The 26,033-nt window shown below is 48.8% G+C and overlaps 2 protein-coding genes across 3 annotated transcripts; one reads left to right on the top strand and one right to left on the bottom strand.

The window, feature by feature from the left end:
• Positions 1-7,425: 7,425 nt before the first annotated feature.
• ANKRD53 (ankyrin repeat domain 53) lies at positions 7,426-14,803 on the top strand. The gene is made up of 5 exons (XM_007523696.2): positions 7,426-8,044; positions 9,001-9,197; positions 10,879-11,043; positions 11,411-11,531; positions 14,082-14,803. Exons 1-5 carry the CDS (start codon positions 7,616-7,618, stop codon positions 14,781-14,783), a joined length of 1,614 nt encoding a protein of 537 aa, XP_007523758.2. The 5' UTR covers positions 7,426-7,615; the 3' UTR covers positions 14,784-14,803.
• A 3,193-nt stretch (positions 14,804-17,996) lies between these two features.
• TEX261 (testis expressed 261) lies at positions 17,997-25,614 on the bottom strand. 2 transcript variants are annotated; one of them, XM_060187122.1, is made up of 6 exons: positions 25,305-25,614; positions 24,306-24,385; positions 22,359-22,512; positions 19,519-19,586; positions 18,745-18,847; positions 17,997-18,585 (listed from the first exon to the last, which is right to left on the bottom strand). In XM_060187122.1, the coding sequence occupies exons 1-6, from the start codon at positions 25,597-25,599 to the stop codon at positions 18,470-18,472; spliced, it is 816 nt and encodes a 271-aa protein (XP_060043105.1). In that variant the 5' UTR covers positions 25,600-25,614; the 3' UTR covers positions 17,997-18,469. The 2 variants fall into 2 exon arrangements, with proteins under 2 accessions (XP_060043105.1, XP_007523733.1); XM_007523671.3 differs by having other exon boundaries at positions 25,246-25,446.
• Positions 25,615-26,033: the final 419 nt, after the last annotated feature.

The raw sequence follows: 26,033 nt of genomic DNA, 5'->3' as shown, positions 1-26,033 counted from the left end.
TGAAGAATCTTTTCTTTTTTAAGTTTTATTTTCCCTTTTGTTGCCCTTTTTTTTTGTTGTTGTTGTTGTAGTTATCATTGCTGTTATTTATGTCTTCGTTGTTGGATAGGACAGAGAGAAATGGAGAGAGGAGGGGAAGACAGAGAGGAAGAGAGAAAGAAAGGGGAGAGAAAGTAAGGGGAGAGAAAGAAAGGGGAGAGAAGGAGAGGAGAGAAGGAGAGACACCTGCAGACCTGCTTCACCGACTGTGAAGCGACTTCCCTGCAGGTGGAGAGCCGGGGGCTTGAACCGGGATCCTTATGCCTGTCGTTGAGCTTCGCGCCACTTGTGCTTAACCCGCTGTGCTACCGAAGAATTTCTTTTTTTTTTTAAATATATATTTTTAATATTTATTTTTATTTATTTATTCCCTTTTGTTGCCCTTGTTGTTTTATTGTTGTAGTTATTATTGTCATTGTTGTTGGATAGGACAGAGAGAAATGGAGAGAGGAGGGGAAGACAGAGAGAGGGAGAGAAGGATAGACACCTGCAGACCTGTTTCACCGCTTGTGAAGCGACACCCCTGCAGGTGGGGAGCCAGGGCTTGAACCAGGATCCTTATGCGGGTCCTTGTGCTTAGCGCCACCTGCGCTTAACCCGCTGCGCTACAGCCCGACTCCCCGAAGAATTTCTTTTACACGAAGGCAAGATGGGCAAAATATCAAAAAGTGTTAAGAGCTGGGGGTGATGGATAGATGAAGTTCATTAAATTATTAGCACCACTTTAAAAGGTGGGGATGAGGTGGGGTGGTAGGACGGTAGCGCAGCGGGTTAAGCTCACATTGCACAAAGTGCGAGGACTGGAGTAAAGACCCCAGTTCTAGCCCCCTGCTCCCCACCTGCAGGGGGTTCGCTTCACAAGCGGTGAAGCAGGTCTGCAGGGGTCTCTCCTCTCCCCTTCTCTGGCTTCCCCTCCTCCTCGATTTCTCTCTGTCCTATCCAACAACAATGACAATAATAATAACAACGATTCTTCTAGCGTTTGCCCTTCTTCCGTAGCCAGTCAACAGCGTCAGGTTGAGCCTGATGTAAAGTTTCGAGACCTCCTTTGAATCTGGAGAGGTGGCAGTCGTTGACTATGTGGGTCATAGTCTGTCTGGAGCCGCAGGGGCAGTTCGGGTCGTCCCCAGCGGTGGAACATAGCGGGCCATAACAACGATAAACAAGGGCAGCAAAAGTGAAAAAAAAAAAAAGCCTCCAAGTCCAGTGGATTCATAGTGCAGGCACCAAGCCCCAGTAATAATCCTGGAAGTAAAAGTTAATTAATTAATTAATTAAAAATAAAAGCAGGGGCGAGGTTTGGACAGGGGAGGGAGGGGCATGGGCACACCTAATAGAACACACACATCATAGTGTGCAAGGACCTGGTTCAAGCCCCCAGTCCCCTGGGAGCTTCACAAGTGGTGAAACAATGCTGCAAGTGTCTCTCTGTGCTCCTATTTTCGTCTCCCCTCTCAATTTCTGCCTCTATCCTAAATAGTGTGTGTGTGCTTTTCATATGGTTGTGTAGTGTCTAGAGTGCTGGACTTAACAAGGAGAGGTCCAGTGTTCCTTCCCCAGCAGCACATGTGCTACAGTGATGCTCTGGTTCTCTCTCTTTCCCTTTTGTTAATAAATTAGAGGAGGGGGGAAGCCACAATGGTCCAGAAGGTGACACATAGGTAAAGCAAAGGGCAATGCAAGTGTGGGGTCCTGAGTTTGATATTCAAGGACAAATGTGCCAGAGTGATGGTCCTCACTATCTCTTTCTCTCTCTTTCTCTCTCTCCCCTCCCTTATTAAAGAAATACATCTTTTAGGGGGCAGGTGAGGGTGCACCTGGTTAAGCGCTCATGTTACAGTGGCCAAGGCACTAGGTTCAATCCCCTGGCCCCCACCTGCAGGGGGAAAGCTTCATGTGTGGTGAAGCAGGGCTACAAGTGTCTCTCTCCCCCTCTATCTCATCCCCTCTGTTTCTGTCTCCAATAATAAGTAAAAGAAATAAATCTTTTTTAAAAGCTACAGTTGTGGGGTCAGGCAGTGGTGCACCATGTTGAGCACATGTTACCATGTGCAAGGACCTGGGTTCAAGCCCCCTATGCCTACCTACAGGGGCAAGCAGTGAAGCAGTGCTGCAGGGGTCTCTCTATCTCCCTTTCTAGCTCCTCTTTACCTCTTGATTTCTTCCTATAAGTAAAAAAAAAAAAAAAAATGTTTAAAGCCCAGTTGTTCCTTAACATCTGACAGTAGAGTTTCTCTTAAGGAGGAGTTATCCTTAAGAAATATTTTGGATTGGGAGTTGGGTGGTAGCGCAGCGGGTTAAGCGCACGTGGTGCAACGTGCAAGGACCCACGTAAAGATCCCAGTTTGAGCCCACAGCTCCCCACCTGCAGGGGAGTCGCTTCACAGTCGGTGAAGCAGGTGTGCAGGTGTCTATCTTTCTCTCCCCCTCTCTGTCTTCCCCTCCTCTCTCCATTTCTCTCTGTCCTATCCAACAACAACGACATCAATAACAACAATAAAACAAGGATAACAAAAGGGAATAAATTAATATTAAAAAAAAGAAATATTTTGGATCAAGAGTTCACCAGGTGGAGGAGTAGCTGGTTTGAGGAGTACCAGGTTTGAGCCCTGGCATCACAGAAGAGTAGGGGACAAGGTACGGAGTCAGGGAAAGCTCTGGTTCTGTGGTGTCTCTCCTCTGTCCCTCTCTGATTGTAAAGGCAGCCTGGGAACAATGATAAATTTGTCAGATGGATATATGTGTTCATTTCTCTTGGGCCTTTATCTAGGTGTGAATTTATTGAGGACCAGGTGGTAACAGTTTAGTCTGCTGAGGAACAGTCAGACTAGAAAGCCACTTCTAAAATGCTTACACCAAAGTAATACAGCTCAACAAAGAAGAAAAAAGAACCCAGTAAAAAAGTGGGCAGAAGATACGAACGGATGGTTCTCTAAAGAAGAGATGCACATGGCCCACAGATGTGTGGAAATCCCCCAGTTTAGTCATCATTAGAGAAATGCAGATCAAAACCTGACATGTGTGAGAATGGGCTCTTTAAATAAAACAGAGAAGGTAAGTGTTGCAGCAGATGTGGAGAGAGAGGAACTCTACATTGCTGGTGGGGGTGCATATTGGTGCAGCCATTATGGAGAACAGTATGGAGAATCCTTAAACAAATACAAATGCCAATGCCATATGATCCAGCAATTCCACTCCTAGGCATATACCTGAAAGACATAATAATATCACTGATTTGAAGGGGTATATGCACTCTTATCTTCATAGCAGTTTTAGTCGCAATAGTGAAAACCTGGAAACAACCAAAATGCCCTTCAACAGATGTCTGGAGAGAAAACATACGAGCCCTACACCTACAGACATCTAATCTGATAAAGGTGCCCAGACTATTAAAAGGGGAAAGGAGAGTCTCTTCAACAAATGGTGTTGGAAAAATTGGTAGAACAGGGATCCTTATGCCGGTCCTTGTGCTTTAACCCACTGCACTACTGCCCAACTCCCCCATATAAAGTTTAAAGGCACCTTCAATATACAAATCAAATTACAACGAAGACTAAAAAAAATAAACCAATGGGACTACACCAAATTAAAAAGCTTCTGCACAGCAAAAGAAAACACCACCCAAACAAAAAGAACTCCCACAGAATGAGAGAAGATCTCTATATGCCATACATCAGACAAGAGGATAATAACCAAAATATATAAAGACCTAAACTCAGCAACAAGAAAACAAATGACCTCATCCAAAATGGAGAGAGGATATGAACAGAATATTCACCAAAGAAGAGATCCAAAAGGCCAAAAAAAATGCTCCAAGTCATTGATAGAAAAATGCAAATAAAGACAATAATGAGATGCCACTTCACTCCTGTTGAGAATGTCATACATCAAAAGAGAGAGCAACAAATGCTAGAGAGGTTATAGGGACAAAAGAACTCTCTTGCACTGCTGATGGGAATGTAAATTGGTCTAACCCCAGTCTGGAGAACTCTCAGAAGGCTAGAAGTTGACCTACCTATGACCTTGCAATTCCTCTCCTGGGGATATATCCTAATGAACCAAACACAACCACCAAAAAAGACTTGTGTATACCTGTTCACAGCAGCTCAATGTGTAATAGCCAAAACCTTCGGAAGCAACCCAGGTGTCCAACAAGAGATGAGTGGCTAAGAAAGTAGTGGTGTATATTGATAATGGAATACTACTCAGCTATTAAAAATGATTTCACCTTCTTCACTTCATCTTGGATGGAGCTTGAAGGAATCGTGTTAAATGAGAGAAGTCATAAAGAAAAGGGTAAATATGGGATGATTTCACTCATAGATAAAAGGTGAAAAACAAGAACAGAAGGGAAAATACAAAGCAGAACTTGGACTGGAGTTAGTGTATGGCACCAAAGTGAAAAAGTGTGGGGTGGGGAGGAGGGTTCAGGTCCTGGAACTTGATGGCAGAGGACCACCTAGTGGGAGTTGAATTGCTACGTGGAAAACTGGGAAATGTTATGCATGTACAAACTACTGTATTTTATTGTCTACTATAAACCATTAATCCCAATAAAAAAATTTAAGTTATGGAACATATACTCAACAGAGTATATTGATGAATCATAATTCAGCAATAATAAAGATGATATTATGTCCTTTGGGATAAAGTAGATGGAATTGGAGAATATTGTGCTCAGTGAAGCAAGTAAGGAGGTGAAGGACTACAGACTGGTTTCACTCATATGCAGAAAATAGAGAATTGAACATAACAAATGTGAAAAAGCAAAATGTCAACTTATGTCTGGGACTGTGGGAGAACTATAATGGTTATCTATGGGGGTGGGGACATGGATCTTTGGTGATGGGAGTAGTGAAAAAACTATAAATAGGGAGTCAGGCGGTAGCACAGCAGGTTAAGTACAGGTGGCACAAAGCACAAGGACCGGCCTAAGGATCCCAGTTAGAGCCCCCGGCTCCCCACTTGCAGGGGAGTCGCTTCACAGGCGGTGAAGCAGGTCTGCAGGTGTCTATCTTTCTCTCCTCCTCTCTGTCTTCCCCTCCTCTCTCCATTTTCTCTCTGTCCTATCCAACAATGACAACAACAATAATAACAACAACAATAAAACAACAAGGGCAGCAAAAGGGAATAAGTAAATATTTTAAAAAACTATAAATAAATAAAGATATTATATATGTGTGTGCCTACACCGTTTTTCATTCCCACCAGCAGTGTAGGAGGGTTTCAAGTTCTCCACATCATCAACAACACATTATCTTTTTTTTTTACCCCCCGCCCCAGGGCTATTGCCAGGGCTCGGTGCCTGCACCACGAATCCACTGCTCCTGGAGACCATTTTTTCCTCTTTTGTTGTCCTTGTTGTTCCATCATTGTTGTGGTTATTATTGTTGTTGTTGCTGTCATTGGATAGGACAGAGAGAAATGGAGAGAGGAGGGGAAGACAGAGGGGGAGAGAAAGATAGACACCTGCAGACCTGCTTTGCCACCTGTGAAGTGATTCCCCTGCAGGTGGGGAGCCAGGGGCTTGAACCAGGATCCTTATGCCTGTCCTTGTGCTTCGCGCCACGTGCGCATAACCTGCTGTGCTACCGCGCAACTCCCCACATTATCCTTTTTATTATAATCATTCAAGTGGCTGTGAAATGATATCTCTTCATGGTTTTGATTTGCATTTCCCTGATATTTAGTGCACATCTTCTCATTTACTTGTTGGAGAAATGTCTATTCAGATTCTTTACCCATTTTCATTGGGTTGTCTTTTTAAATTATTTATTTATTTATTTATTCCCTTTTGTTGCCCTTGTTGTTTATTGCTATGGTTATTGTTGTTGTTACTGATGTCATTGTTGTTGGATAGGACAGAGAGAAGAGGGGAAAACAGAGGGGGAGAAAAAGAAATCCTTACGCTGGTCCTTGCACTTTGCTCTACCTGCGCTTAACGCACTGCGTTACCACCCAACTCCTGTGTATTCAGTTCTTATAATGCTTTTAATTGAAACAATTATTTTTCTTGGGTAAGTACTTATTCTGAAAGAGCTTAAAGAGCACCACACAGATCTGGTGTGTTTGATGCTGGGACCAGAATCTGGGAGTGCATATGTGTAAGTCCTGTGCTCAGCCACTGGGCAGTCCATCTCCCAGGCCCAGATGTTAAATTTTTTAGACTATGGAGCACTGTTTGAATCTGCCTGCTTTTCTGGCATAGAGACTGTGCTAACCTCTACGTCACTGCAATTTTAGTATATGTACTACCAAAACAAAAACTAATTTTTTTATTTTAATGATGTCTAGTTTATGAATTTTTCTTTTCATAACATATGAACCCACACTAATTTATGGTCACAGACATTTTTAGTCTTAACTCTTACATTTCAAGTCCTTATCCTGTGACAAGTTTTGTTATGGTGGAAGATGCATGTTTCAAAGTAGATCTCAAGCCAGGCTGCACATGAGAATCACTTAATGACTGTTAGAAAATACCAATGATCAGACAAAAGAGCAGATTTATTAATCAATCTCTAGGCATAAATTCTTGTCACTAGTATTGTCTTCCCCAAGTGATTGTAACGCATGGCCCAACCCATGGTACAGAGATTGCAAGACACTTCTGGGTGGGATGAGTCAGAAAGAGAGAGATGAATATTGAAGGACCTCACTGTAGGTGGAACTCTGAAGACAGAGTCAGAGGGGGAAGAACACAGGGTGAACACAGAAGTGTACTGCACCAAAGCAAGGGACTCTGGGGAAGGGGGTTGAAGGGGTGGGGGGTTTGGTGTCCTAGGATGGGAGTGAGAGTATTTTGCAGACACCTGTCATACAGAGCTGGAAGATTTTGCCCATGTGTAGACAACTATACTGTAAACCATTAATCCCCAATAAAATGAACATTTAAAAAGTCAAGGTAGACTACCTTCTCCACCACCAAATTATCAAATCATAATTTCTGTTGCTAGTGGTGCTTCCAGTAGTGTCTCTTGAAACCACAGCAAACTCAGAAATAGCAAGTACTCACTCCACTGCTGGTTCTCACAGCCCGTACCCCGTCCCTCTGGGTGAAATAGGAACTGTTGTTTCCATTCTGCTGGTGCAGAAACTGAGACACAGCTCAGGTCATTTGCCCAAAGTTAGATGGCTGATGTGCAGTGCACCTACTCCATAAATGACAATGAAAAAATGGATGGAGGGCAGTTTGGAAACATCAACCAAAAAAAAAGAAGAGGGCAGTGGGGAGGAGGAGGGGGAGGAGAAGTTGTTGAAGGAGCAGAGGCGCGAGCTGTTGTCTTCTGCAGTGCTTTATACTCACAACAGGTTCATTATGACGTCCACTGGGCAATGAATGGTTGCGTCGTAATGTGTCTTCGGTGTGTGGTACCGGCAGTGGAAATGAGTTCATGTTATGCTGGTCAATGGAAAAGATACAAAAATTCTATATCCACTGCCTGTACATATTATCTTAGTAGACAGTGATTTCTGTGGGGGTTTTGTTTTCATGTCCTCGGTGTACTCCTGTTAGGATTTTGTTTTGTTTTGTAATCAGCACTTGAACCTAAATGCACAAAATGACTTCATCGTGATGCTGCAAGTCCACGAAGAGAGGGGGTGTGGGCGAGCCTCCAGAGGCTCCAGGAAATGGACCCACGGAAAGGCCTCGGAGCACAGAATGAGCTGGAGGCCCGCAGGCCCAGCGGGAGGCAGCCGGGGCGAGGCGTTCAAGCACCCCTCAGTGGGCGCGGGGGGCGCAAAGGGGAGCCTCCAAACCATCGCCAACAGGCTCCTGGAGAGAGGCCTTCCTGGGCCCTCAGGATCAACCCTCCGGATCCCGCCTCCAGACTCAGCGCGCCCTTCCTGCATTAGCGCCAAACACTCCCAGGACAAGCACGAGTGGGAACATAGCACTAGTTACGGCGGCAGTTACGAGCTGTTCGCGGCCGCCCGGGGCAATCTGGAGTGGCTGCGGTACTGCCTGAAGCGGCACCGTTCGGCAATCCTTGCTGATGACAAGGTAGGGCCTGGGGTGCTGGGGTGTGGGCTCCGCACATGGTCACCTGGGACCATCTGACACTGGGGCACCTAGAGGTGGCCTCTTCTGTGTTATCTTCCTACCTCACACTCACTCCCACCGTGGGCAGGCCATTTGTGGGTAGAGGGGAGTAGCTGAACCCATATATGGGGGAAGGGGGTTGAGCTTTTTGCAGTTTTTTTTTGGGGGGGTGGGGGCGGGGGAGTGCATAAAGAATAGGTTAACCCTAAGCAAATATTATTAGAATGCTGGGGAGATAGCATAATGGTTATGCAAAAAGATTTTAGTGACTGAAACTCAAGACATCCCAGGCTCAAGCCTCAGCACCACAATATGCCAGAAGTGAGCAGTGATCTTGTAAAAAGGTAAAAGAAAGGGGGCTGAGCGGTAGCGCAGCGGGTTAAGCACACATGGCACAAAGCGCAAGGACCCCCGTAAGGATCCCTCTAGCCCCTGCCGGGGAGTCGCTTCACTGCTCTACAGGTGTCTTTCTCTCGCCCTCTCTATCTTCCCCTCCTCTCTCCATTGCTCTCTGTCCTATCCAACAACGACAGCAATAACAACAATAATAACAATAATAAATAACAAGGGCAACAAAAGGAAAAAAAATAGCCTCCAGGAGCAGTAGATTCGTAGTGCAGGCACCGAGCCACAGTAATAATCCTGTAGACCAAAAAAAAAAAAAGAATAGGAAAACTATCAAGGGAGGGGATGCAATACGGAGATCTGGTGGTGGGAATTGTGTGGAGTTGTACCCCTCTTATCCTATGGTTTTGTCAATGTTTCCTTTTTATAAATAAAAAATAAAAAAGGTAAAAGAAAAGGAAAACATATAACACACACACACACACACACACACACCCCGATACCCATTATAGAGCCTGGAACCCCAGTCCTTCTCAACCACCTCCTAACCCCAGTCTGCCTCTCCCCTACAGGGTTTCACTGCCATCCACTTTGCTGCCCAAGGTACCAACCTTTCCTGCCTGCAGGCCTTGGTGGAGGAGTACAAATTCCCAGTGGACCTGCCCACCAACAGTGGCCACACGCCTCTGCACCTTACCATCCAAAAGAACAAGGCCACGACCCTGGCCTGCATGAACTATCTGATTAAGAAAGGAGCTGATGTCAACTTGTGAGTCCAGGACACATCTGAAGAGTGACTTGATGGCCAGGCAGATCCAGGTGGCATAGGCAGGGGGGCAATGAGTGCTGAGTCCCACAGAAAGCAGCCAGTGGGGGCCAGGCTAAGCACACACATTACAGTGCGCAAGGATCCGGATTCAAGCCCCTGGTACCCACCTACACGGGGAAAGCTTCACAAGTGGTGAAGCAGGTCTGCAGGTGTCTCTCTGTCTCTCTCCTGCACTATCTACCCCTCCCCTCACAATTTCTCTCTGTCTCTATTAAAAATAAAGATTAAATAATAATAATAATAATAAATAAAGCAGCCAGTGAGCCCACCTGGTACAGCAGGTGCCTTGGGAGATGCTAGGCTCAGTTCACATCCCAACCATGTCACTCACTAGCAAAGGTCTTTACCTGCAGGCCTTGGTGGAGGAGTACAAATTCCCAGTGGACCTGCCCACCAGTAGCGGCCATACGCCTCTGCACCAGTCCATCTATAATACCAGTTCCTTGTTCCAAAGCAGGGGCTGGGAATTAATTGATCTGGGATGTGTGTGATATGACCATTGCTTTTTTAAAAAATGTTATTATTTATTTATTTTGGGTAGAGACAGAAATTGAGAGGGAAGGGGGAAGAAAGAGCTAGGAGAGACCCCTGCCGAAAGAAACCGAGGGCTCGCACCCTGGTCCTTGCACACTGTAATGTGTGTGCTCAACCGCCCAGCTTCATGACCGTTGCTTTGGAAGTTGTAAAAGAACTCTGCCTGCCCTCCACCCCATATTAACAAAAACATGTAACAAAATTTGGGAATGGTTATCTGTCTCCAACTGACATCTGGGAGGATGACGTACCTAATCACATGAGACCATTGTGGTAATTGGGAGAACACATGCAAAATGCCTGGGTGGCATATAGTAGGAAACTGCATTCATTCACAAAAGTTTTACCGAGCACTCACTCGTGCGCTGAATGCTGAGCCAGAGCTGAAGAATACAGCAGTGAATACACAGAGCTGATTTGTGTGCTGGGGCTGACAGAGGCTGAGTAGTGAATCTGACAGTAAATTAGCAAACTAACAAGAGAATAAGACATTAGTGTGGTATGCTGCTAGGAAGGGAATCATCAAGGTGGTGATGTGGGGAGCTGAGGGGGGAAAGGGGAATGGAAGGGACAGTCAGTCACCCCTAAGGAGGTGATGTTTAAGTTGCAACCTGAAGACTGGGAAAAAGCCAGTCATGCAAAGTCAGAAAAGTGTTCCAGGCCAAGGGAACAGCACGTGCAAAGACCATGCATTGGGAAAGAATGGGGCAAGGTCATGCAGGCCCAGAGGGCCATGGCCAGGCATGGAAGAGTGGAGGCAGGAGGGTGGTTTAAATCATCCATTGATTTCAAAGTGGATGTGTTCAGTCAGTGCTCGCTGAGCTCCCACTCACTGGGATTTCCTTCTGGCAGTTCTTAACTATCACATACTCTCCACAGTCAGGCTTGTACTAGTCATTTAGTTCAAACTCTCTTCCTATAGTTAAGTACATTGAGTACATTTAGTTGTATTAACGGACACGGCCAGAGTCACTCAGTTGGCAGGTGACAGAGACGGCCTGGAAAGCCGGCTGACCCAACTACCTCACAGGCCAACACCCTTTGTCCTTCCTGTCTACTCTCTTCCCTGCTGCGGGGCCCTCCACAGTCTGACAAACAATGGCTCCACACCCCTGCACCTGGCAGCCCGGGAGGGTCTGCTGAGCTGTGTGAAGGTCCTTGTGCAGAATGGTGCCAATGTCCATGCCCAAGATGCCATGGGCTGCAAGCCCATCGATTACTGCAAAATATGGAACTACCGCTCCTGTGCCAGGTAAGGGCATGAGAACTACACTCACTCAGCCTGCCACCCTCCCCCTTCTCCCAGCCCTTCTTCTAGCCCCTTAACCACAGGTTAGCCTGTCAGAGGAACACCCCAGGAACCACATGATAAATCAGCCAAAAAGGTGTCTTTCACAGAGTATTGTTCTCTTTGCAGGACCTTCCAAAGGGCCTTCCCCCGTGGGTTTAGCTTGGTCTTCTGCCCAGCCTTGAGGCCTCTGGCTCCTTTGTGGAAGGGTATCAGTCAGACCAACACTTTTTTTTCTCACCTCTAAGGGATTAGAAATCCTGAGAAACCCTGCACAGTGGGTTGTGGAAGCTCAGTTACTGGGGATGACACACTCCCACCTTGACACCAGGTTCTTGAAGGATGCCATGTGGAAACGGGACAAGAAGGACTATGACTGTGAGATGCAGAAACTGAAGAAGCTCAAGGGCCAGCTGGCCCTCATGGAAGAGAGCTACCTGATTGAGTATCAGGTAAGAGCTCTGCCGGGGCAGGATATGAGCCAGGCATTAGCAGAGCCTGGTGTGGTTACAGGAGTGACTAAAATCAACTGCACCCAGAAAGAGTTCCCTCTCCCACTCCTCTGACTGAAATCTCACCCTTACAAGCCATGCCTTTGGATCAAGACTCTTAGCATTAGAAAACAAATACAGCTTAAATTGATAGGTATCTGTGGAGCCTCTCCTCACACACTGCCTCTTCTGGGTGAAGAGGACTCTCTAGAGAGATCCAGGTCCTGCCTATATTGGGGCTCATGTGGGTTAAAAGAAAAAAGCTACCATTTCTCCCAGCAAACACTGAGCATTCACTGCCTGAGAGGCACCAGCTAGATCAGATCGGAGGCTCCAAAGACAGAGGAGATGTGGTCCCCGCAAGGAGCTAGTTTGGCAGGGGAGGTGGGTTACATTCCCAGAGAGGACAGGGGCATGCAGGAAGGTGTAAGAGTAATAACTCTTTTTTAAAAAATATATTTTATTTTATTTTAGGCCTCCAGGGTTATTTTTGGGGCTCGGTACCTGCACTATGAATCCACTGCCCCTGGAGGCTATTTTTTCCCTTTTGTTGCCCTTGTTGTTTATTGTTGTTTTTATTGCTGTCGTTGTTGTTGGATAGGACAGAGAGAAATCGAGAGGGGAGGGGAAGACAGGGGGCGAAAAAGATAGACACTTGCAGAACTGCTTCACCACTTGTGAAGGGACTCCCTCTGCAGGTGGGGAGCCGGAGGTTCAAACTGGGATTCTGGGGCTGGTCCCTGTGCTTCCCGCCATGTGGGCTTAACCCGTTGTGCTACCGGCTCAGCTCCCCAGATTAGTAACTCTTATGCTTACAAGGAGTCTTTACAGAAAGGCGGAAGTTACCCATGTGAAAAAGTAGGGAAGGAGGGCTGGAGAGATATCATAAATGGTTATGCAAAAAACAAAAACAACAACAAAAAAAACTTCCATGCCTGAGACTCTTTAAGTTTCAATACCCAGTATCACCATAAACCAAAGCTGAGCTGTACTCTAGCTTGCCCCCTCTCTCCACTAAGGAAGGGAGGAAGGAAGGAAGGAGAGAGAGAGAAAAAAAGTAAGAAAAAAGTAAAGAATGGCCAACCAGAAAGAAGGAACAGACAGGGTAAATATCATAATAGTTATTCAGAGACTCTCATGCCTGAGGCTCCAAAACTCCAGGTTCAACCCCCCCACCCACCCCCCACCACCATAAGTCCAAACTGAGCAATGCTCTGGTAAAAATCAATAGACAGCCCTGTGGAAAGGCAAAGTCACATGGGAGCCTGATGTACACAATGAGAAGTGCAAATTCAGTACAATCGGGAGGAGATGTGAGTTGGAGACTAACAAGCTGGAGATCTGGCAGAAACCCAGGTCAATGATAGGCTGGCTGGGGAAGGAAAGGGCAATAATGGCCAATTTTAAGTAGGTATATTTACATACTAGAAAACCCAGAAGAATGTTGGGAAGCCCCAGTGCATGCAGAAGTGAGAGGGCTTCCACATTTTAGCCAGTATTCCAGCTCTGCTCCAGCTGCATCTCTCTCCAGCTTTCTCTCTCCACCCTGTTCTGTATCGCCCAGTTCAGTCACACATGTGTCCATCTGTTCCTGCAGCTCTAAACTCTCCTAGAAACCCCTCACAGACCTCCCCCCACGTCATCTCAATAGGATCATGTCTCCATTCTTGTTCCAATCTCTGCAGCTGAAGGAGAGCCATATGCTCACTGACTTAGGTCTGGGGCAAGGCTGATGGAATTATCTTGATTGGCTAAGCCTGAGCAAAATCTACCTCCATACTGGGTCAATCTCCACACCACCTGACTACTTAGCATTGGTCTGGAAGTGAGACAATTAGGCAAAGGGGTGGGAAGGGGGAGGTTCTGTGACAAGTTTAAGATTGAATTCTAGTAGAGGCAAGGTCAGAGAACTAGTCCCAATCATCACCACCCAGCCCAGAGACAGTTAGCTTTTCCATTCTACCCTCACCCCAAGACTCTTCAGTGTCACCACTTCTAAGAAGTCTGTCCAGATTACCTCCACCCAGTTCCAGACCTGTTTTTTTTTTTTTTTTTTTTTTTTTTTTTTGTGTGTGTGTGTGTGTGTGTGTGTGTGTGTGTGTGTGTGTTTTCCTTCTGGGCTCAAGAATGCAGTTGGTACTTCTCATTTTTTCTCGGGGAAGGACCTATCTCCATTATCAGAGTAGAGGGCTCCTTTGAGGGTGATTAGAGGCTTGTCTCCTCAAGACTCAACCTTAGGCAGGGACTGTGTCTCCTGTCAGGTAGGGAGCCTCACATGGGAAGAAGCTGTATTACCATTTGATTAGAAGAGGTTCTGTCTGCCTCATCTAACCGGGTCCAGGTGCTCACTTTGGGCAACGTGTGCCCCTTGGGAAGGAGTTTCTCCCATCAGACTCAGGTCCTCCATGACAGTATCTGGTCCATTGGGCCTAAATTGTCACCAGGGTTACTCTGGGAGGCAGGGCCTCCTTTCACAGCTCTCTGACTGGCCTGTACCCCCTGACATTGCAGAAAGAGCACCAGATTCTGAGAGCAAACGAGCTCAAGAGGTGGCTCCACCAAAAGTTGCTGCAGAGCAAGGAGCAAAAGCCTGGTGGCTCAGCCAGGGGCCTCCCCTTCTCCAGAAGCCCCAAGCACCAGGGACTGTTCCCTCCCAAGAGCTTCTACCCATCCCCAGAGGCCTGCCTGGGAAAGCGACAATCCCTGCTGCAGTCCTTGGTGAAGCCCAAGCTCATCTACACCAGTCCCTCCATCAGGCTGCTCAGGCAGCAGAAACTGTGGAATTTCAGTCACAACCCAGCCAGGCCCCCCGTCACCCAGATTGGTTACCCGCAGAATATCAGTCTGGGTGTGCATCCAGACCCGAGCAGGGAGGATGACCTCTGTAACTTCCTGGAGGTGAAGTCCAGCAGGCAGAAGGGTGTGGTGCTGCATACAACAACAGGCGACCAGGTGGAGCCTCTGCCCAGGCTGCCTTTTGAGGTGATAATCCCAGTGCTCTGCCCTTCCGTGAAGCCTTACAGGATGAAGGTGCCCAGGGGCCTTTGCTCAATCAGCATGAAGAACATAGCTCACAAGCGTCACTGCAGTGGGAAGACCTTCTGGACTGACACTCTGGCCATGAACCTTCGCGAGACATTTGATGAAACTTTCCTGGCAGCCTTAAGAGCGCATCAAGAGCTCCCTGCTCTGCCCTCTCAAACCTCCTCATAAACTTATTGTGGCACCCTCTGGCTGAAGACTGAGGTGTTGTTTCATGTTGCAGGTGGAGAAAGGTCAAGAGGGGAGTCCCCAACAAAAGCCCTGATCCCAGGTTTCCATTATCTCCACATGGAGACCTTCTGGACTCACCAGGAAACAGCAATCAGTTTCCATCCTGGGACCCTCACATTGCTTGTTTATGATTTATTTATTGGATAGGGACAGAAATAGGAAAGGAGGAGGAGGTAGGGAGATACACTGGAGTACTGCTTCACCAATCATGAAGCTCCCCCCAGTAGGTAGGGGCCAGGGACTTGAACCCAGGTTCTTGAGCATAGTAACATGTGCTCAAGTGGGTGCACCACTTTCTGGCCCCAGGCCCCTCACACTGTAAAAGTGACATTTTGATACCACTACTACCCCTCCCACCGGCCCCCACTAGCTCTCATGGGACAAGGCTTCTTCCTTCCAGGATAGAAGGACCACAAAGAAATCCAGCCTCTTGGGAGTTGGGCAGCAGCGCAGAGGGTTAAATGCAAGTGGAGCAAAGCACAAGGACGTAAGGATCCGGGTTTGAGCCCCTGGCTCCCCACCTGCAGGGGAGTCGCTTCACAGGTGGTGAAGCAGGTCTGCAGGTGTCTATCTTTCTCTCCCCATCTCTGTCTTCCCCTCCTCTCTCCATTTCTGTCCTATCCAACAACAACAACAATAATAACCACAATGACAAAACAACAAGGGCAACAAAAGGGGAAAAAATGGTCTCCAGGAGCAGTGGATTCATGGTGCAGGCACCAAGCCCTGACAATAACCCTGGAGGCAAAAAAAAAAAAAAAAAAAGCAATCCAGCCTCTTGCTCAGGTTAAGTCCTTCCTGCTGCAGGTTGTAAGCTACACTCTTCACTGCCAGACCGCAGACTGTGATGTGCCACTCTGGCATCTCATTCCTGTTATCACAGGCTGCTGCCCTCCATTCTCAGCTGCACTGGAGTTCTGCACTTCAAGGACACACAGGTGGTATATCCAAGACAAGGGAGGACATGAGACAATGGAAGCACACTACTTTCCCCAGGAAGCTCTCCTGGATCCCCCACTCCCCCCTGTACACACCACTACAGATGTTAAACAAACATTTATTGAATGTTTTCATTGTGCCAGGCACCAAGCCAGGCACGGCTGATACAAAAACTGGACAGTCCCTGCCCTCAAGGAGCTTACAGTCTAGAGAGCAGATAAACCAGTAAGCAGGCAAATAAGCCCAGAGTGATCTGTGAAGGGTGTGCGGGCAAGAGGAGAAATTCAAAGCTCCATGAAAGAAGTAAAATCTAAGGTGTGAATGGAATATACCCATTGAACTGAGGGAGGGAGATCAAAATGACATCTTGGGACCCAAGGACCTGGGGCTCACAGTACAAGGTGGAAGGTAATGAAGTTGGGGGGGAGGGTTTAGATAGCATAATGGTTATGTAGAGATTCTCATGCCTGAGGCTCCAAAGTCCCAGGTTCAATCCCCCACACCATCATAAACCAGAGCTGAACAGAAACAAAAAATAAATAAATAAATAAAAAGTAATGAGGCCAGAGAGGAGAGGAGAAAGCAAGACATCAGGAGTCTCACAAGCCATGTTAATGGGTTTGGACTTTATCCTGAGAGCAATAGGGAACCACGGAAGGTTGTAGATGAGGAAGTTACTTGGTCAGCTCTGCACCTTGGACAACTCTGGGGAGAGTTAGGGGATAGGGAAGTAGGAGGCTGTCATAATAATTAGGTGAAAGTTGATGACAGTAGAAGTGGCTGAAATCAGAGATGCTAAAAGGTAAACCTAACTGGTTTCAGAGACAATGTTGCGGGGGGGGGGGGTGTAAAAAGAGGAAGCAGTCTTAGAACGCAGGTCTTGGTCTGGCTCTTAGGTACACAATAGGGACAGGCTTGCAGGGGGCAGCAAAACAAGTGCCATTTGGGCCAGGAGTTGTCTGTTGCACCCTAGAGGTGGCAGAATTGTGGCTCAGAAGCACAGGAGGAATGTTAGAAGTGGAGGGCGACTCCAACCCTTCACCAGAGTCCTCGAAGCTATCAGCCCAATTGGGGTGCTTCACGCAGCCTGTGATGAAACCCTGAGATGCCCCGCGGTGCACGGGGTGAGTGGAAAAGCCTGTGTGGGACACGGGGAGGAGTAATGAGACTTGATGCTGTAGAGCTCCAGTAAGATAGGACAAGGGTCCTCTGGGTTTAACATGGAAAGGACACAGGCAACCCTGGAAGAGCTGGCCTGGTAATGAGGGTGACAACACCCTTCCTCCAGAACCCTCTCTCTCTCCGTTGCCTGCATAGGACAGAAGATCTGGTGATCTTCCCAGCAAGAGAAGACCAAAATGTACTGTGTTACCCAGCAAGAGGAAAAGGCTGGCAGTTTTATTTAAGACAACAGAAAATACTAAAGTCAAGGAAATAAAGAGTTACTTGGGACTCAAGGCAGGATGTGGAGGAAAGGTTTTTGAGCACAGAGTTCTTCCCAGTGGTCTTCCGTGGTGTGCAGTGCCCCTACACCTGCCAGCCTCGCTCTGAGATACAGGGTATGACCAGTAATGGCTCTCCTGGGGGCTTCATTCTGGTATGTACTGCGAGGTACTTTCAAGGCACTGTAGTTGGAGCACAAGGTCAACAAAAGTCTGTGCCTGGGACACAGGCCTCCTCCTCCTCCGAGGGCTGAGGTCAGCTCCCCAGGAGCCAAGAGCAGACAGCATCCCTTGCATGCCCTTATAGTGACAAACGGCTTGGCCTAGCAGTCCCACTTCAAAGCCAGGCTATGGCTCAGGATGCCTAGAAGCCAACTTTTTTTTTTCCTTGAGCTGAGATACAATTCTGCCAGAAACCACTCCTTTCCCCTGGGGGGAAGCCTTACAAACAGAATACTTAGATGTTCTTTTGACGACCTGACCCAGTTTTCAACTATCTACCCTCAGCTTTAAGTTGTGGAGCTATGGGCAAAGAAGAAATGGGAGAAAAGGAAGGGGCAGTAGAAAGGCTGCCTTCACCCCCACTCCTGACCAGACTCAATTCAACTCTGGCTCCTACCCGGTAAGGGCCACCAGAGAAGTCCCTTCAGAAGGGCAAGATCCAGACCCAGACCCAGACAAGGAGTCCTTGGAACAGAACAGCCAGTCAGTCTAGTCCAGGGCAGTCAGTCGGCAGGAGGTACGGCAGATGAACTTTCAGGGCATTAAGGCAAACTGTGCCACCTAGAATCTTTATTCAAATGGGAATCAGCACTTGGACAGAAATCACAGTTCAACAGCAAAAACTCTTTCTTCTGGAAGTGCCAAGCCACAGGCCCTCCCCATAACCACTTTCACAAAGAACTTGTCACTGTCTGCTCTCTGACTTTCTGGCCCTGCCCTGCCATCCCAGCTGAGCCAGGATCTCCTGAGCCACCCAGGACGGGGGCAGGGAAAGCCACAGGGAGCTCAGCTTCCGCCCAGCCAGGTAGACCATGGCTCCCTGGCTGCTCAGGCTCTACCACTCTCCCTGGTGTCCTGAGGCTGCAGCCTTATGCAGCATCAGATGGGAGTCAAGCTGAGTCCCCCAAGATGGTGGGATGGGGGCTCTGGGAAGAGTCCAGGGAAGGAGGGTCAGGGCTGGGAAAAGGCGCCTTTTAGGCTCTTAGTCCCTGATGGTACTCCTGCATCCTTTCCCCAGAGGGGTCAGTACATCTTCTGACGACTTGGTAGAATTGCCTCTTTGATGAAGGAGAAGACAACCAGGATCCCTAAGCGTTTGCCCCGCTTGCCTTTGGTGAAGTAATTGGAGACCACGTCATCTGTAGAGACATAGGCAGACAGATGAGTGAGTATGTATCTGAAACAGAACACACCTCAGCTCACCCAGACCCCAAATGTCTTCCTCACAGGCCTGGGCTCAAGCTCCCCCTGGCCTTGATGATGCCTTCCCACTGTGACCCCCAGGAGTCCCTTCTCACCTCCTTGCTGCATGGTGGAAGGCAAGACGTTCTCCCCAGCCGACAGTGACACAAAGAACGCAAACGGGATTATCCACAGACAGAAGGTGAAATAGGCCAGGACCTATTTGTAACAAGAGACACTGAGGAGGGGGTGTCCCTAGACGCACCATACGTGGGCCAGAGGTGGCCAAGGCACTTCTCTAGGATTAGAGAAATGGTCAAGGGTGCAGAGAAGGTCCACCCTAGTTCTGAGACTGACAGGACATGCTCAGGGATGGAGATCACTCAGTGGGACGAGGTGGAAGCTAAAGATGACTAAACGTGGCAAAATCCCTCAATCTGGTGACCTGTATAAGCAGGAGGAGGCAGATAGAGTGACTAACGCATACTTCTTCCCTAGGGCTCCAAACTAGTGGAGCAGACCGGGGAGAGGTCTGAGAGGAGACTGTCTTGGCAAGTCCCTGGGTGACCCAGGCTTCAGGACTTAGCCCACTCTCCCCTGCAGGCTCTCTGTTAAACAAGATCATCCCGTGTCCCTTCTCGGCTGCAGGGTGACTGGTTGGGGAAGAGCACCCAGAGCACCCAGGGGAAGAGTCATGGCCCCCCAACATCAGCCAAATGTATATTTACTTCTCCACACTACTTTCTAAAATTACCTACAATAAACTGCTTGGCGCATGTTATCCCTGAGCAGGTTGCCTGAAACTGTAACTGAGTTTACAACGCAAGTCATGTGAACCCTTTTTAGGTAGCCTTCTCTGTAAAGAGCTTCAAATACTGAACAATTCTTACCTCTGAGAAAGGATAGTATTCCTCTGCAAAAAACTGAAATGCTAGGTAGTGATTCACCACCACTAACCCTGTGGAAAAAAATGAGAGTCAGTTTGGGGGGAATAACATAAAGCTGGACTTTCAACACTCTAAATGGCCCTGAGAGGCGGGAGCCCTGAATGTCCTGCCTTTAAACCCAACTCAGAGAATGGCTTGGTGCTGAGTACTGGCTTCCTCTAGAACCCAGCTTCCTAGCTGTTAAAACTGGAGTTGTACCGGATTCAAGCCCCGAGTCCCTATTTGAGGGGAGGAAACTCCATGAGTGCTGAATCAGTGTTACAGGTGTCTCTCTCTTTCCCTCTCTAACTCTCCCTTCCTCCTCAATTTCTCTCTGTCCTACAAAAATAAAACAATTTTTAAAATAAAGGCAAAAAGTGGCCACCAGGAGCAGTGGATACACCATGAAGGCACCGAATCCCAGTAATAACACTGGTGACAATGAGAAAAAGAGGGGATGAGGTGGAGGGGGAGAGGTGTACTGCAGAGGGCACTGATGAGTGAAATTAGAAGCCATATAAAACTGTGAGTGCTCTAAAAAGGAGACTCCAGTGTTATGCAGTCCAAAGCCTCGTGAGAGTTAGCCTGATTTCTGATGGACATGAGTCCTGAGATCAGCTCTCCCTTAGTGGAGGTGAAGGAAGTCACAGTGTGCAGATCACAGACTCCAAACAGGGCAGAACAGAGGCTCGCACTCTTCAGGAACAAAAGGGCTTGCTCTCCTAGGCACGGTGGGTACAAAGTTAGGGTTCCTCAAAAGTTTGAAGTGAGGGGTCCTTTCTCTTCTTGCCCTAGATCTGAACTCATATGTTCTCGACCCAGTTCCTGGAGGGAAAGGCAGACGTCTCACAGATGCTGGGAGAGCACAGGCACCCAAGTCAAGGTGAAAGGCTGACATTGGAGCAAAACACTTCCTAAACCGAGTTGGGCAGTAGCGCAGCGGGTTAAACACACATTTAAGCACAAGGACCGGCCTAAGGATCCCAGTTCAAGCCCCCGGCTCTCCACCTGTGGGGGGGGGGTCACTTCACAAGTGGTGAAGCAGGTCTGCAGGTGTCTATCTTTCTCTTCCCCTCTCTGTCTTCCCCTCCTCTCTCCATTTCTCCCTGTCCTATCCAACAATGACATCAACAACAACAATAACTACAACAATAAAAAAACAACAAGGGCAACAAAAGGGAATAAATATTTAAAAACACCCCCTAAACCAAACACCCCTCATCTACATCTCATGGCCAACTGCCATGTCTCTTTTCTCCTCTACTGAGGCAAGGACGGGAGGTCTGCCCTGCCACCATCCCCCAGGGCTCAGGGTGCCGGAACATAGCAAGGCACCTAATGCCCCAAGATCTTGCAGAAAAACTCTCCCCAGCATCTGAAGGGCAGGTGAAGAAGTGTCAAAGGTTTTTTTTTTTTTTTTTTTGGGGGGGGGATGGAGGAGGGCTACTGTAGAGAGGGCTGGGAGACGGCCTTCCACCTGGGAAGACGCAGAGAGGGGAACCCCAGGGAAGGACACCCTATACCAACCCCTGCTGAACAGACTCTTGGGTGAAGTCATACCACAACTCTAATGAAGAAGCAATTCACACCTTCCAAGTATCTTCTCCCAGATTCTCCCACAGAAACAGAAAAGTAGCTCCGACAACCCCACCCCCACCTCTAATTACAGCTGATATATATATATATATTTGCTCCAGGGGTATCGCTGGGGCTCGGTTCCTGCACCACAAATCCACTGCTCCTGGAAGCTATTTTTTCCCCTTTTTGTTGCCCTTGTTGTTTATCATTGCTATTATCATTATTGTTGTCAGTAGTATTGTTGTTGCATAGGATAGAGAGAAATGGAGAGAGGAGGGGAAGACAAAGAAAGAGAGAGAAAGACACCTGCAGACCTGCTTCACTGCTTGTGAAGCAACCCCCCTGAAGGTGGGGAGCCGGGGCCTCAAACCCAGATGCTTAGGCCAGTCCTTGCACTTCACGCCACGTGCGCTTAACCCGGTGCCCCAGCTGATATTCTAAGCAAAGGCTAGGAAGACCAGTGATGGCTAATGGGAGAAAAGGCAACCTCATTTCGGAACCTTTTCCACAAATCTACTGAGGCACAGTCAAATCTCCTAAGCATCACCTTTGAAAGACAGAGAGGCAGAGGAGACAGCATAATGGTTGTGCAAACAGATTTCATGCCTGAGGCTCCAAGGTCCTAGGTTCAATCCCCCACACCACCATAAGCCACAGCTGAGCAATAGTCTGGTAAGGGGAAGGGAGGGAGGGGGGAAGGGAGGGAGGGAGGGAGAAGAAGGAGGCTTACATCCAGACTAGGGCAAAGTGGTCCAGTGATGGGCAAAGGCAGGAAGACCAAGGCCCTCCAAATACATTTGTCAGCCCCAAGGCAGCTGTTTGTGGGGGACCCAGAGCCTAAGGCTCCAGTCTTAATCATGGCTTTGGGCCAGAAGACTGGACAAGGAGCTGCCTACCCTGGGCTTCTCCTAGTCAAACAGTTGCTAAGGCATCAGAATTACTCAGACAGTCACCTCTTCTCTCTTCTCAAATTCTTCTTCAAATTTCCCTCCAAGGGAAAGCCTTCCTGCTGAGTATCCCACCCCCACCCCATTATTCCAACAAATTCTAGTCACAAGAGCCAAAGTCTGCTCTGGGTTCCTCGAAAGAGAGAGAGCTCCCACCTTCCCAATGATCCAGAGGGCCTAGGGAGCTTATCTCTTCCCCATGTCCTCCTCAGTGCTCCAACTAAGCAAGGCATAGCTAACCACCTCTGCCACGGCCTCCCCAACTCTGTCCCCTCTCACCGCAAGACAGGATGAAATTTGGCGAGGTCAGCATGATGAAGGGGAAGGTCTGCAGGAGGCCAAAGTAGACGAGGTTGGTGAAGAGGCCCATGCCAATCATGAAGGTGGGGAAGCGTTCAAAAACGTAGAGGCCAATCAGCACAGCTGTGGAGAACTGAAACAACCAGAGGCACACAGTAAAGGAAGCCTCTTCCAGGCTGTCTTCCCAGACTCACTAATCCCTATGCTTCAGAATCTGGCCTCCGCAACCAGACTTCCAGTTCCCATCTGTTTGTTTTTTTACGCCCAAGCCAAGGTTTCACACATGTATGAGTTCACCTCTCCTGGACAGGGTTACTCATTCAGAGAGGGAGAGAAACCATAGCAGTGGAGCTCCGTGCTCTCTCTCCATGTGGTGGTGGGGACTGAACCTGAGCTGAGCATATAGCAAAGTAGGCATCCTGTTTTGTTTTGTTTTTAAGGCCATTTCTCAAAGTTTTTGACAACTACCCTCAGCATGCTTGCATGTGTGTGCACAGACACACACCAAAAAAGTTTTACACAATAATCATAACACGTACAAACATGTAAGGTCAAGGTTCAAATTTTAATTCTATCCTTTTATATTCTTTTTTTTTTTTTTTTTGAGAAAATGCTGACCATGACCCACAGTGATGCTTATACAACCCTGTGATGAATCATGAACAGAGGCTGAAAAACACCGTTCTGAAGGGCTTATCATTGCCAGTACTTAACAAAACAGCACTTGCCTGAATGCAGGTCTAGTTTCTAAACCCACACCCAGAGTCTGCTCCTCACCCAATGCTGAGAGCTATGGTCTGTTGTCTATTCCCAAAATGGAAGTGGCTGTTGGCACCAGGAGACTTAAAAGGCACTGGACTCCTCCTGCCCAAATGTGCCCTCATTCCCACTTGAAGCCTTTCTTTTCTTCCTTCCTTTCTTTAAACAGCTATCCCCAGCAGCTGCTTCTGTAGCTTTGACATTTATGGCAAGGACTGTGCCTCTAGGAAGTCTTCCATAAGATCTGAGAAGAGCAAGGTCTAGGCCAAGAAAGACATCTCCATCTTATAACAAGTCACTTGAAATTAGAAAGAGTGTACTGGGGAGTTGGTGGGGACGCAGCTGGCTGAGCGCATGCACACGTTACAGTGCGCAAGGACCGAGGTCCAAGCCCCCGGTCCCCACCTGCAGAGGGAAAGCTTTGCGAGTGGTGAAGCAGGGCTGCAGGGGTCTCTCTGTCTCTCTCCCTCTCCCTACTACCCCCTTCCCTCTCAATTTTTGGCTGTCTCTACCCAACAAATAAAGGTAACTAAAAAAAAAAAAAAAAAAAAAGGTGTACTGGAGCCAGGTGGTGGCACTGCTGGATAAATGCACACATTATAATGTGCATGGACCTGGGTTCAAGATCCCAGTCCCCACCTGCACAGGGGAAACTTCAAAAGCAGTGAAACAGTGATATAGGTATCTCTCTCTCTCCCTCTCTCTCAATTCCTTTGTCTCTATCCAGAACAAATAAAGTATACTAAGTACTCAAAAATTACACTTGACCTTTCTCTCTGTTGGGGACCTGGAAAGACATTTCAATGTCAGAGCACAGGACCTGTATGACTGAGGTCCCAGAAGCTCATTATTATGACCGCCCCCCAGGAAAAAATTAAGTTAAACATTGTTGTCAAGTGCTCTAAGTGCTATGAGCAGTACAGGAGCTAGCAACAATGAGACACAACCCAGCAAAGACAAAGCCATGGTCCTGTCAGTGGAGTGTGCAGTGAAGTGATGCCACTTGGAGAAGGACAGGGCAGGCCTGGGCCCAGAAGAACCTGGGCCCACCTAGGGACAGGGCCTAGTGTTCTCGGGAAACAGTAGGCTAGAGGTCTCATCCATGACAAGCTTCCCCCAACTGAAGCAGGACAAATGAGGGAGATCCTGGAGGAAGTTGTCACTTACCCAGATCATGTATTTTATGATCCTGCTGGTGGCCACTGTGTATTCTTCTATCAGTTCTGCCAGGTAATAGAGTCCAGCGGCTGGGGGGCCAAGGGAGAGGGGCAAGCAGAGAGCACATGACTCTGGGTCACTCCCACCACCCTCGCCGGCCCTCGGCCCTCGTGCAGCTGGGGCTAAGCTCAAGCAAACCCTTCGAGGGCCCCAGAAGGTAAGGAACAAACCCAACCACCCACGTGTTAGGCCCCTTGCAACTCCCCCAGCCCCACCCCAAGTCTAAGGATGTAAAACTTTGCAAGTAAAGGCAGAGTTCATGAAAGTGAAAGGGAAGCCTGCAATGCTCAGGTCAGGCTCCCAAGACAGGGAGTGCCTCGGCACAATGGTAAACTCAGGTCAGGCAAGGTGCACTCATTCACTCATTCGTTCATTCATTCATTCATTCATCAAGAAGCCTCTTCTGAGCCCCCCACCAATATTGGGCCAGCTGCGGCTCCTTCCCTGACCCAGCTTTCAGCAAGGGCGGGCGGTGGGCAGGGGTCGGGGCGGGCCTGGTGACCGCATGCCAGCGAGACCAGCGCTGCTCTACAGAGTGCAGGCGCTGGAGGGCTCCCTGGAGGAGGCGCGCTTCTTCAGGGAGATCAGGCACATTTAGCCAGAAAGGAAAACGTGTGTGACCACAGCACGCGGGAAGTTATGAAGGGCCGGAGGCGAAAGGGCGGCGGTCTCGGGCCGGGTGGGGGAGAAAGACAGTCGAGGCCCCAGGCTGGGTGCAGCGCTCAGGCCGCCGGCCTCTCCCGGCAGTGGCGGGGCTGCGGGGTCGGAGGTCAGAGGTCAGGGAGCGGGGATATGCCACGTCAGAGATCTCGGCCCGGCGTCCCCCGGGTCTCTCGGGAGAATCAGAGCGGCCACCCCCGGCGAGCAGAGCAGGGTCGCGCACTCTCACCGACGGCCAGCGTGATGAAGGCCACCTGGATGAAGAGCGACAGCCAACTCAGCACGTACATGAACCACATGGCGCCGCCCGTCCCGCCCGCCCCGCGACAGCCGGGACGGGCCTGCGCGCTTGGGCTTGGGCGACACGGAGCCGCCGCTGCCGCCGCCGCCGCGCCGCGTCCCAGCCCCGCGTACGGTCGGTCGGATGGCCGTGCGCCGCCGCCGAGAGGAGCCCGGCCCGAGCGCCGCCTTCAAGTCTATTTGGACCAGCGCCGCCTGTCGGAGAGGAGGGCTCACTGTCAGTGCCCCGTGCGGCTGGGCGCTCGTGGACCCACCGGCTCCCCTGATGTCTGCTGTGGGCCATGTCCACATGGTCCTCAGGAGCCAGGACGCGGCGTCTGAACTGGGGTTCGGACTGCAGTGCCCCGCCAGCTGGAGGGGGAGAGAAAATGCACGGCAGAGGATCTTTCCCCTGCAACCTTCGCCAGAAATCTCCAATGCAGGGTTGCTCAACAGGGTTTTCGCTTGCAACCGCAGTCAAGTGCCTAATGTGTGTCACACACTGTGGGTGCTAAAGGCCAGACTGTACGTTTCAAGATGGACTTAGAGCCGACGATGTAGATAGAGGCTGGGACCAAGAAACGTTACCTTGTCCCAGCCCACACACCCTAGAAAACGGGCAGCGCAGGAGTTGGGCCGCCAAGGAATAGTCATTCTCAGGCTCAAGCCTCCCTCTAAGCTGAGTTCCTTTGGGAGTACTTTCTTTCTATCTTTCTTTCTCTCTCTCTCTCTCTCTCT

Source organism: Erinaceus europaeus, chromosome 3, assembly GCF_950295315.1.
Source record: "Erinaceus europaeus chromosome 3, mEriEur2.1, whole genome shotgun sequence".
NCBI lineage: Eukaryota > Metazoa > Chordata > Mammalia > Eulipotyphla > Erinaceidae > Erinaceus > Erinaceus europaeus.
Note: the sequence above shows the minus strand (reverse complement) of the source record. Positions and strands in the feature narration are given on the sequence as shown.

Bases quoted from the DNA above. Each gene is read 5' to 3' on its own strand.
- ANKRD53 (XM_007523696.2), top strand. From the start codon at position 7,616: ATGCTGCAAGTCCACGAAGAGAGGGGGTGTGGGCGAGCCTCCAGAGGC. The intron at 8,045-9,000 runs GTAGGGCCTGGG...TCTCCCCTACAG, and splicing joins CAATCCTTGCTGATGACAAG to GGTTTCACTGCCATCCACTT. The intron at 11,044-11,410 runs GTAAGGGCATGA...CCTTGACACCAG, and splicing joins AACTACCGCTCCTGTGCCAG to GTTCTTGAAGGATGCCATGT.
- TEX261 (XM_060187122.1), bottom strand. From the start codon at position 25,599: ATGGCCCACAGCAGACATCAGGGGAGCCGGTGGGTCCACGAGCGCCCA. The intron at 18,848-19,518 runs GTAAGAATTGTT...TGTTACAAATAG, and splicing joins AATACTATCCTTTCTCAGAG to GTCCTGGCCTATTTCACCTT. The intron at 18,586-18,744 runs GTGAGAAGGGAC...ATGTCTCTACAG, and splicing joins TTCCACCATGCAGCAAGGAG to ATGACGTGGTCTCCAATTAC.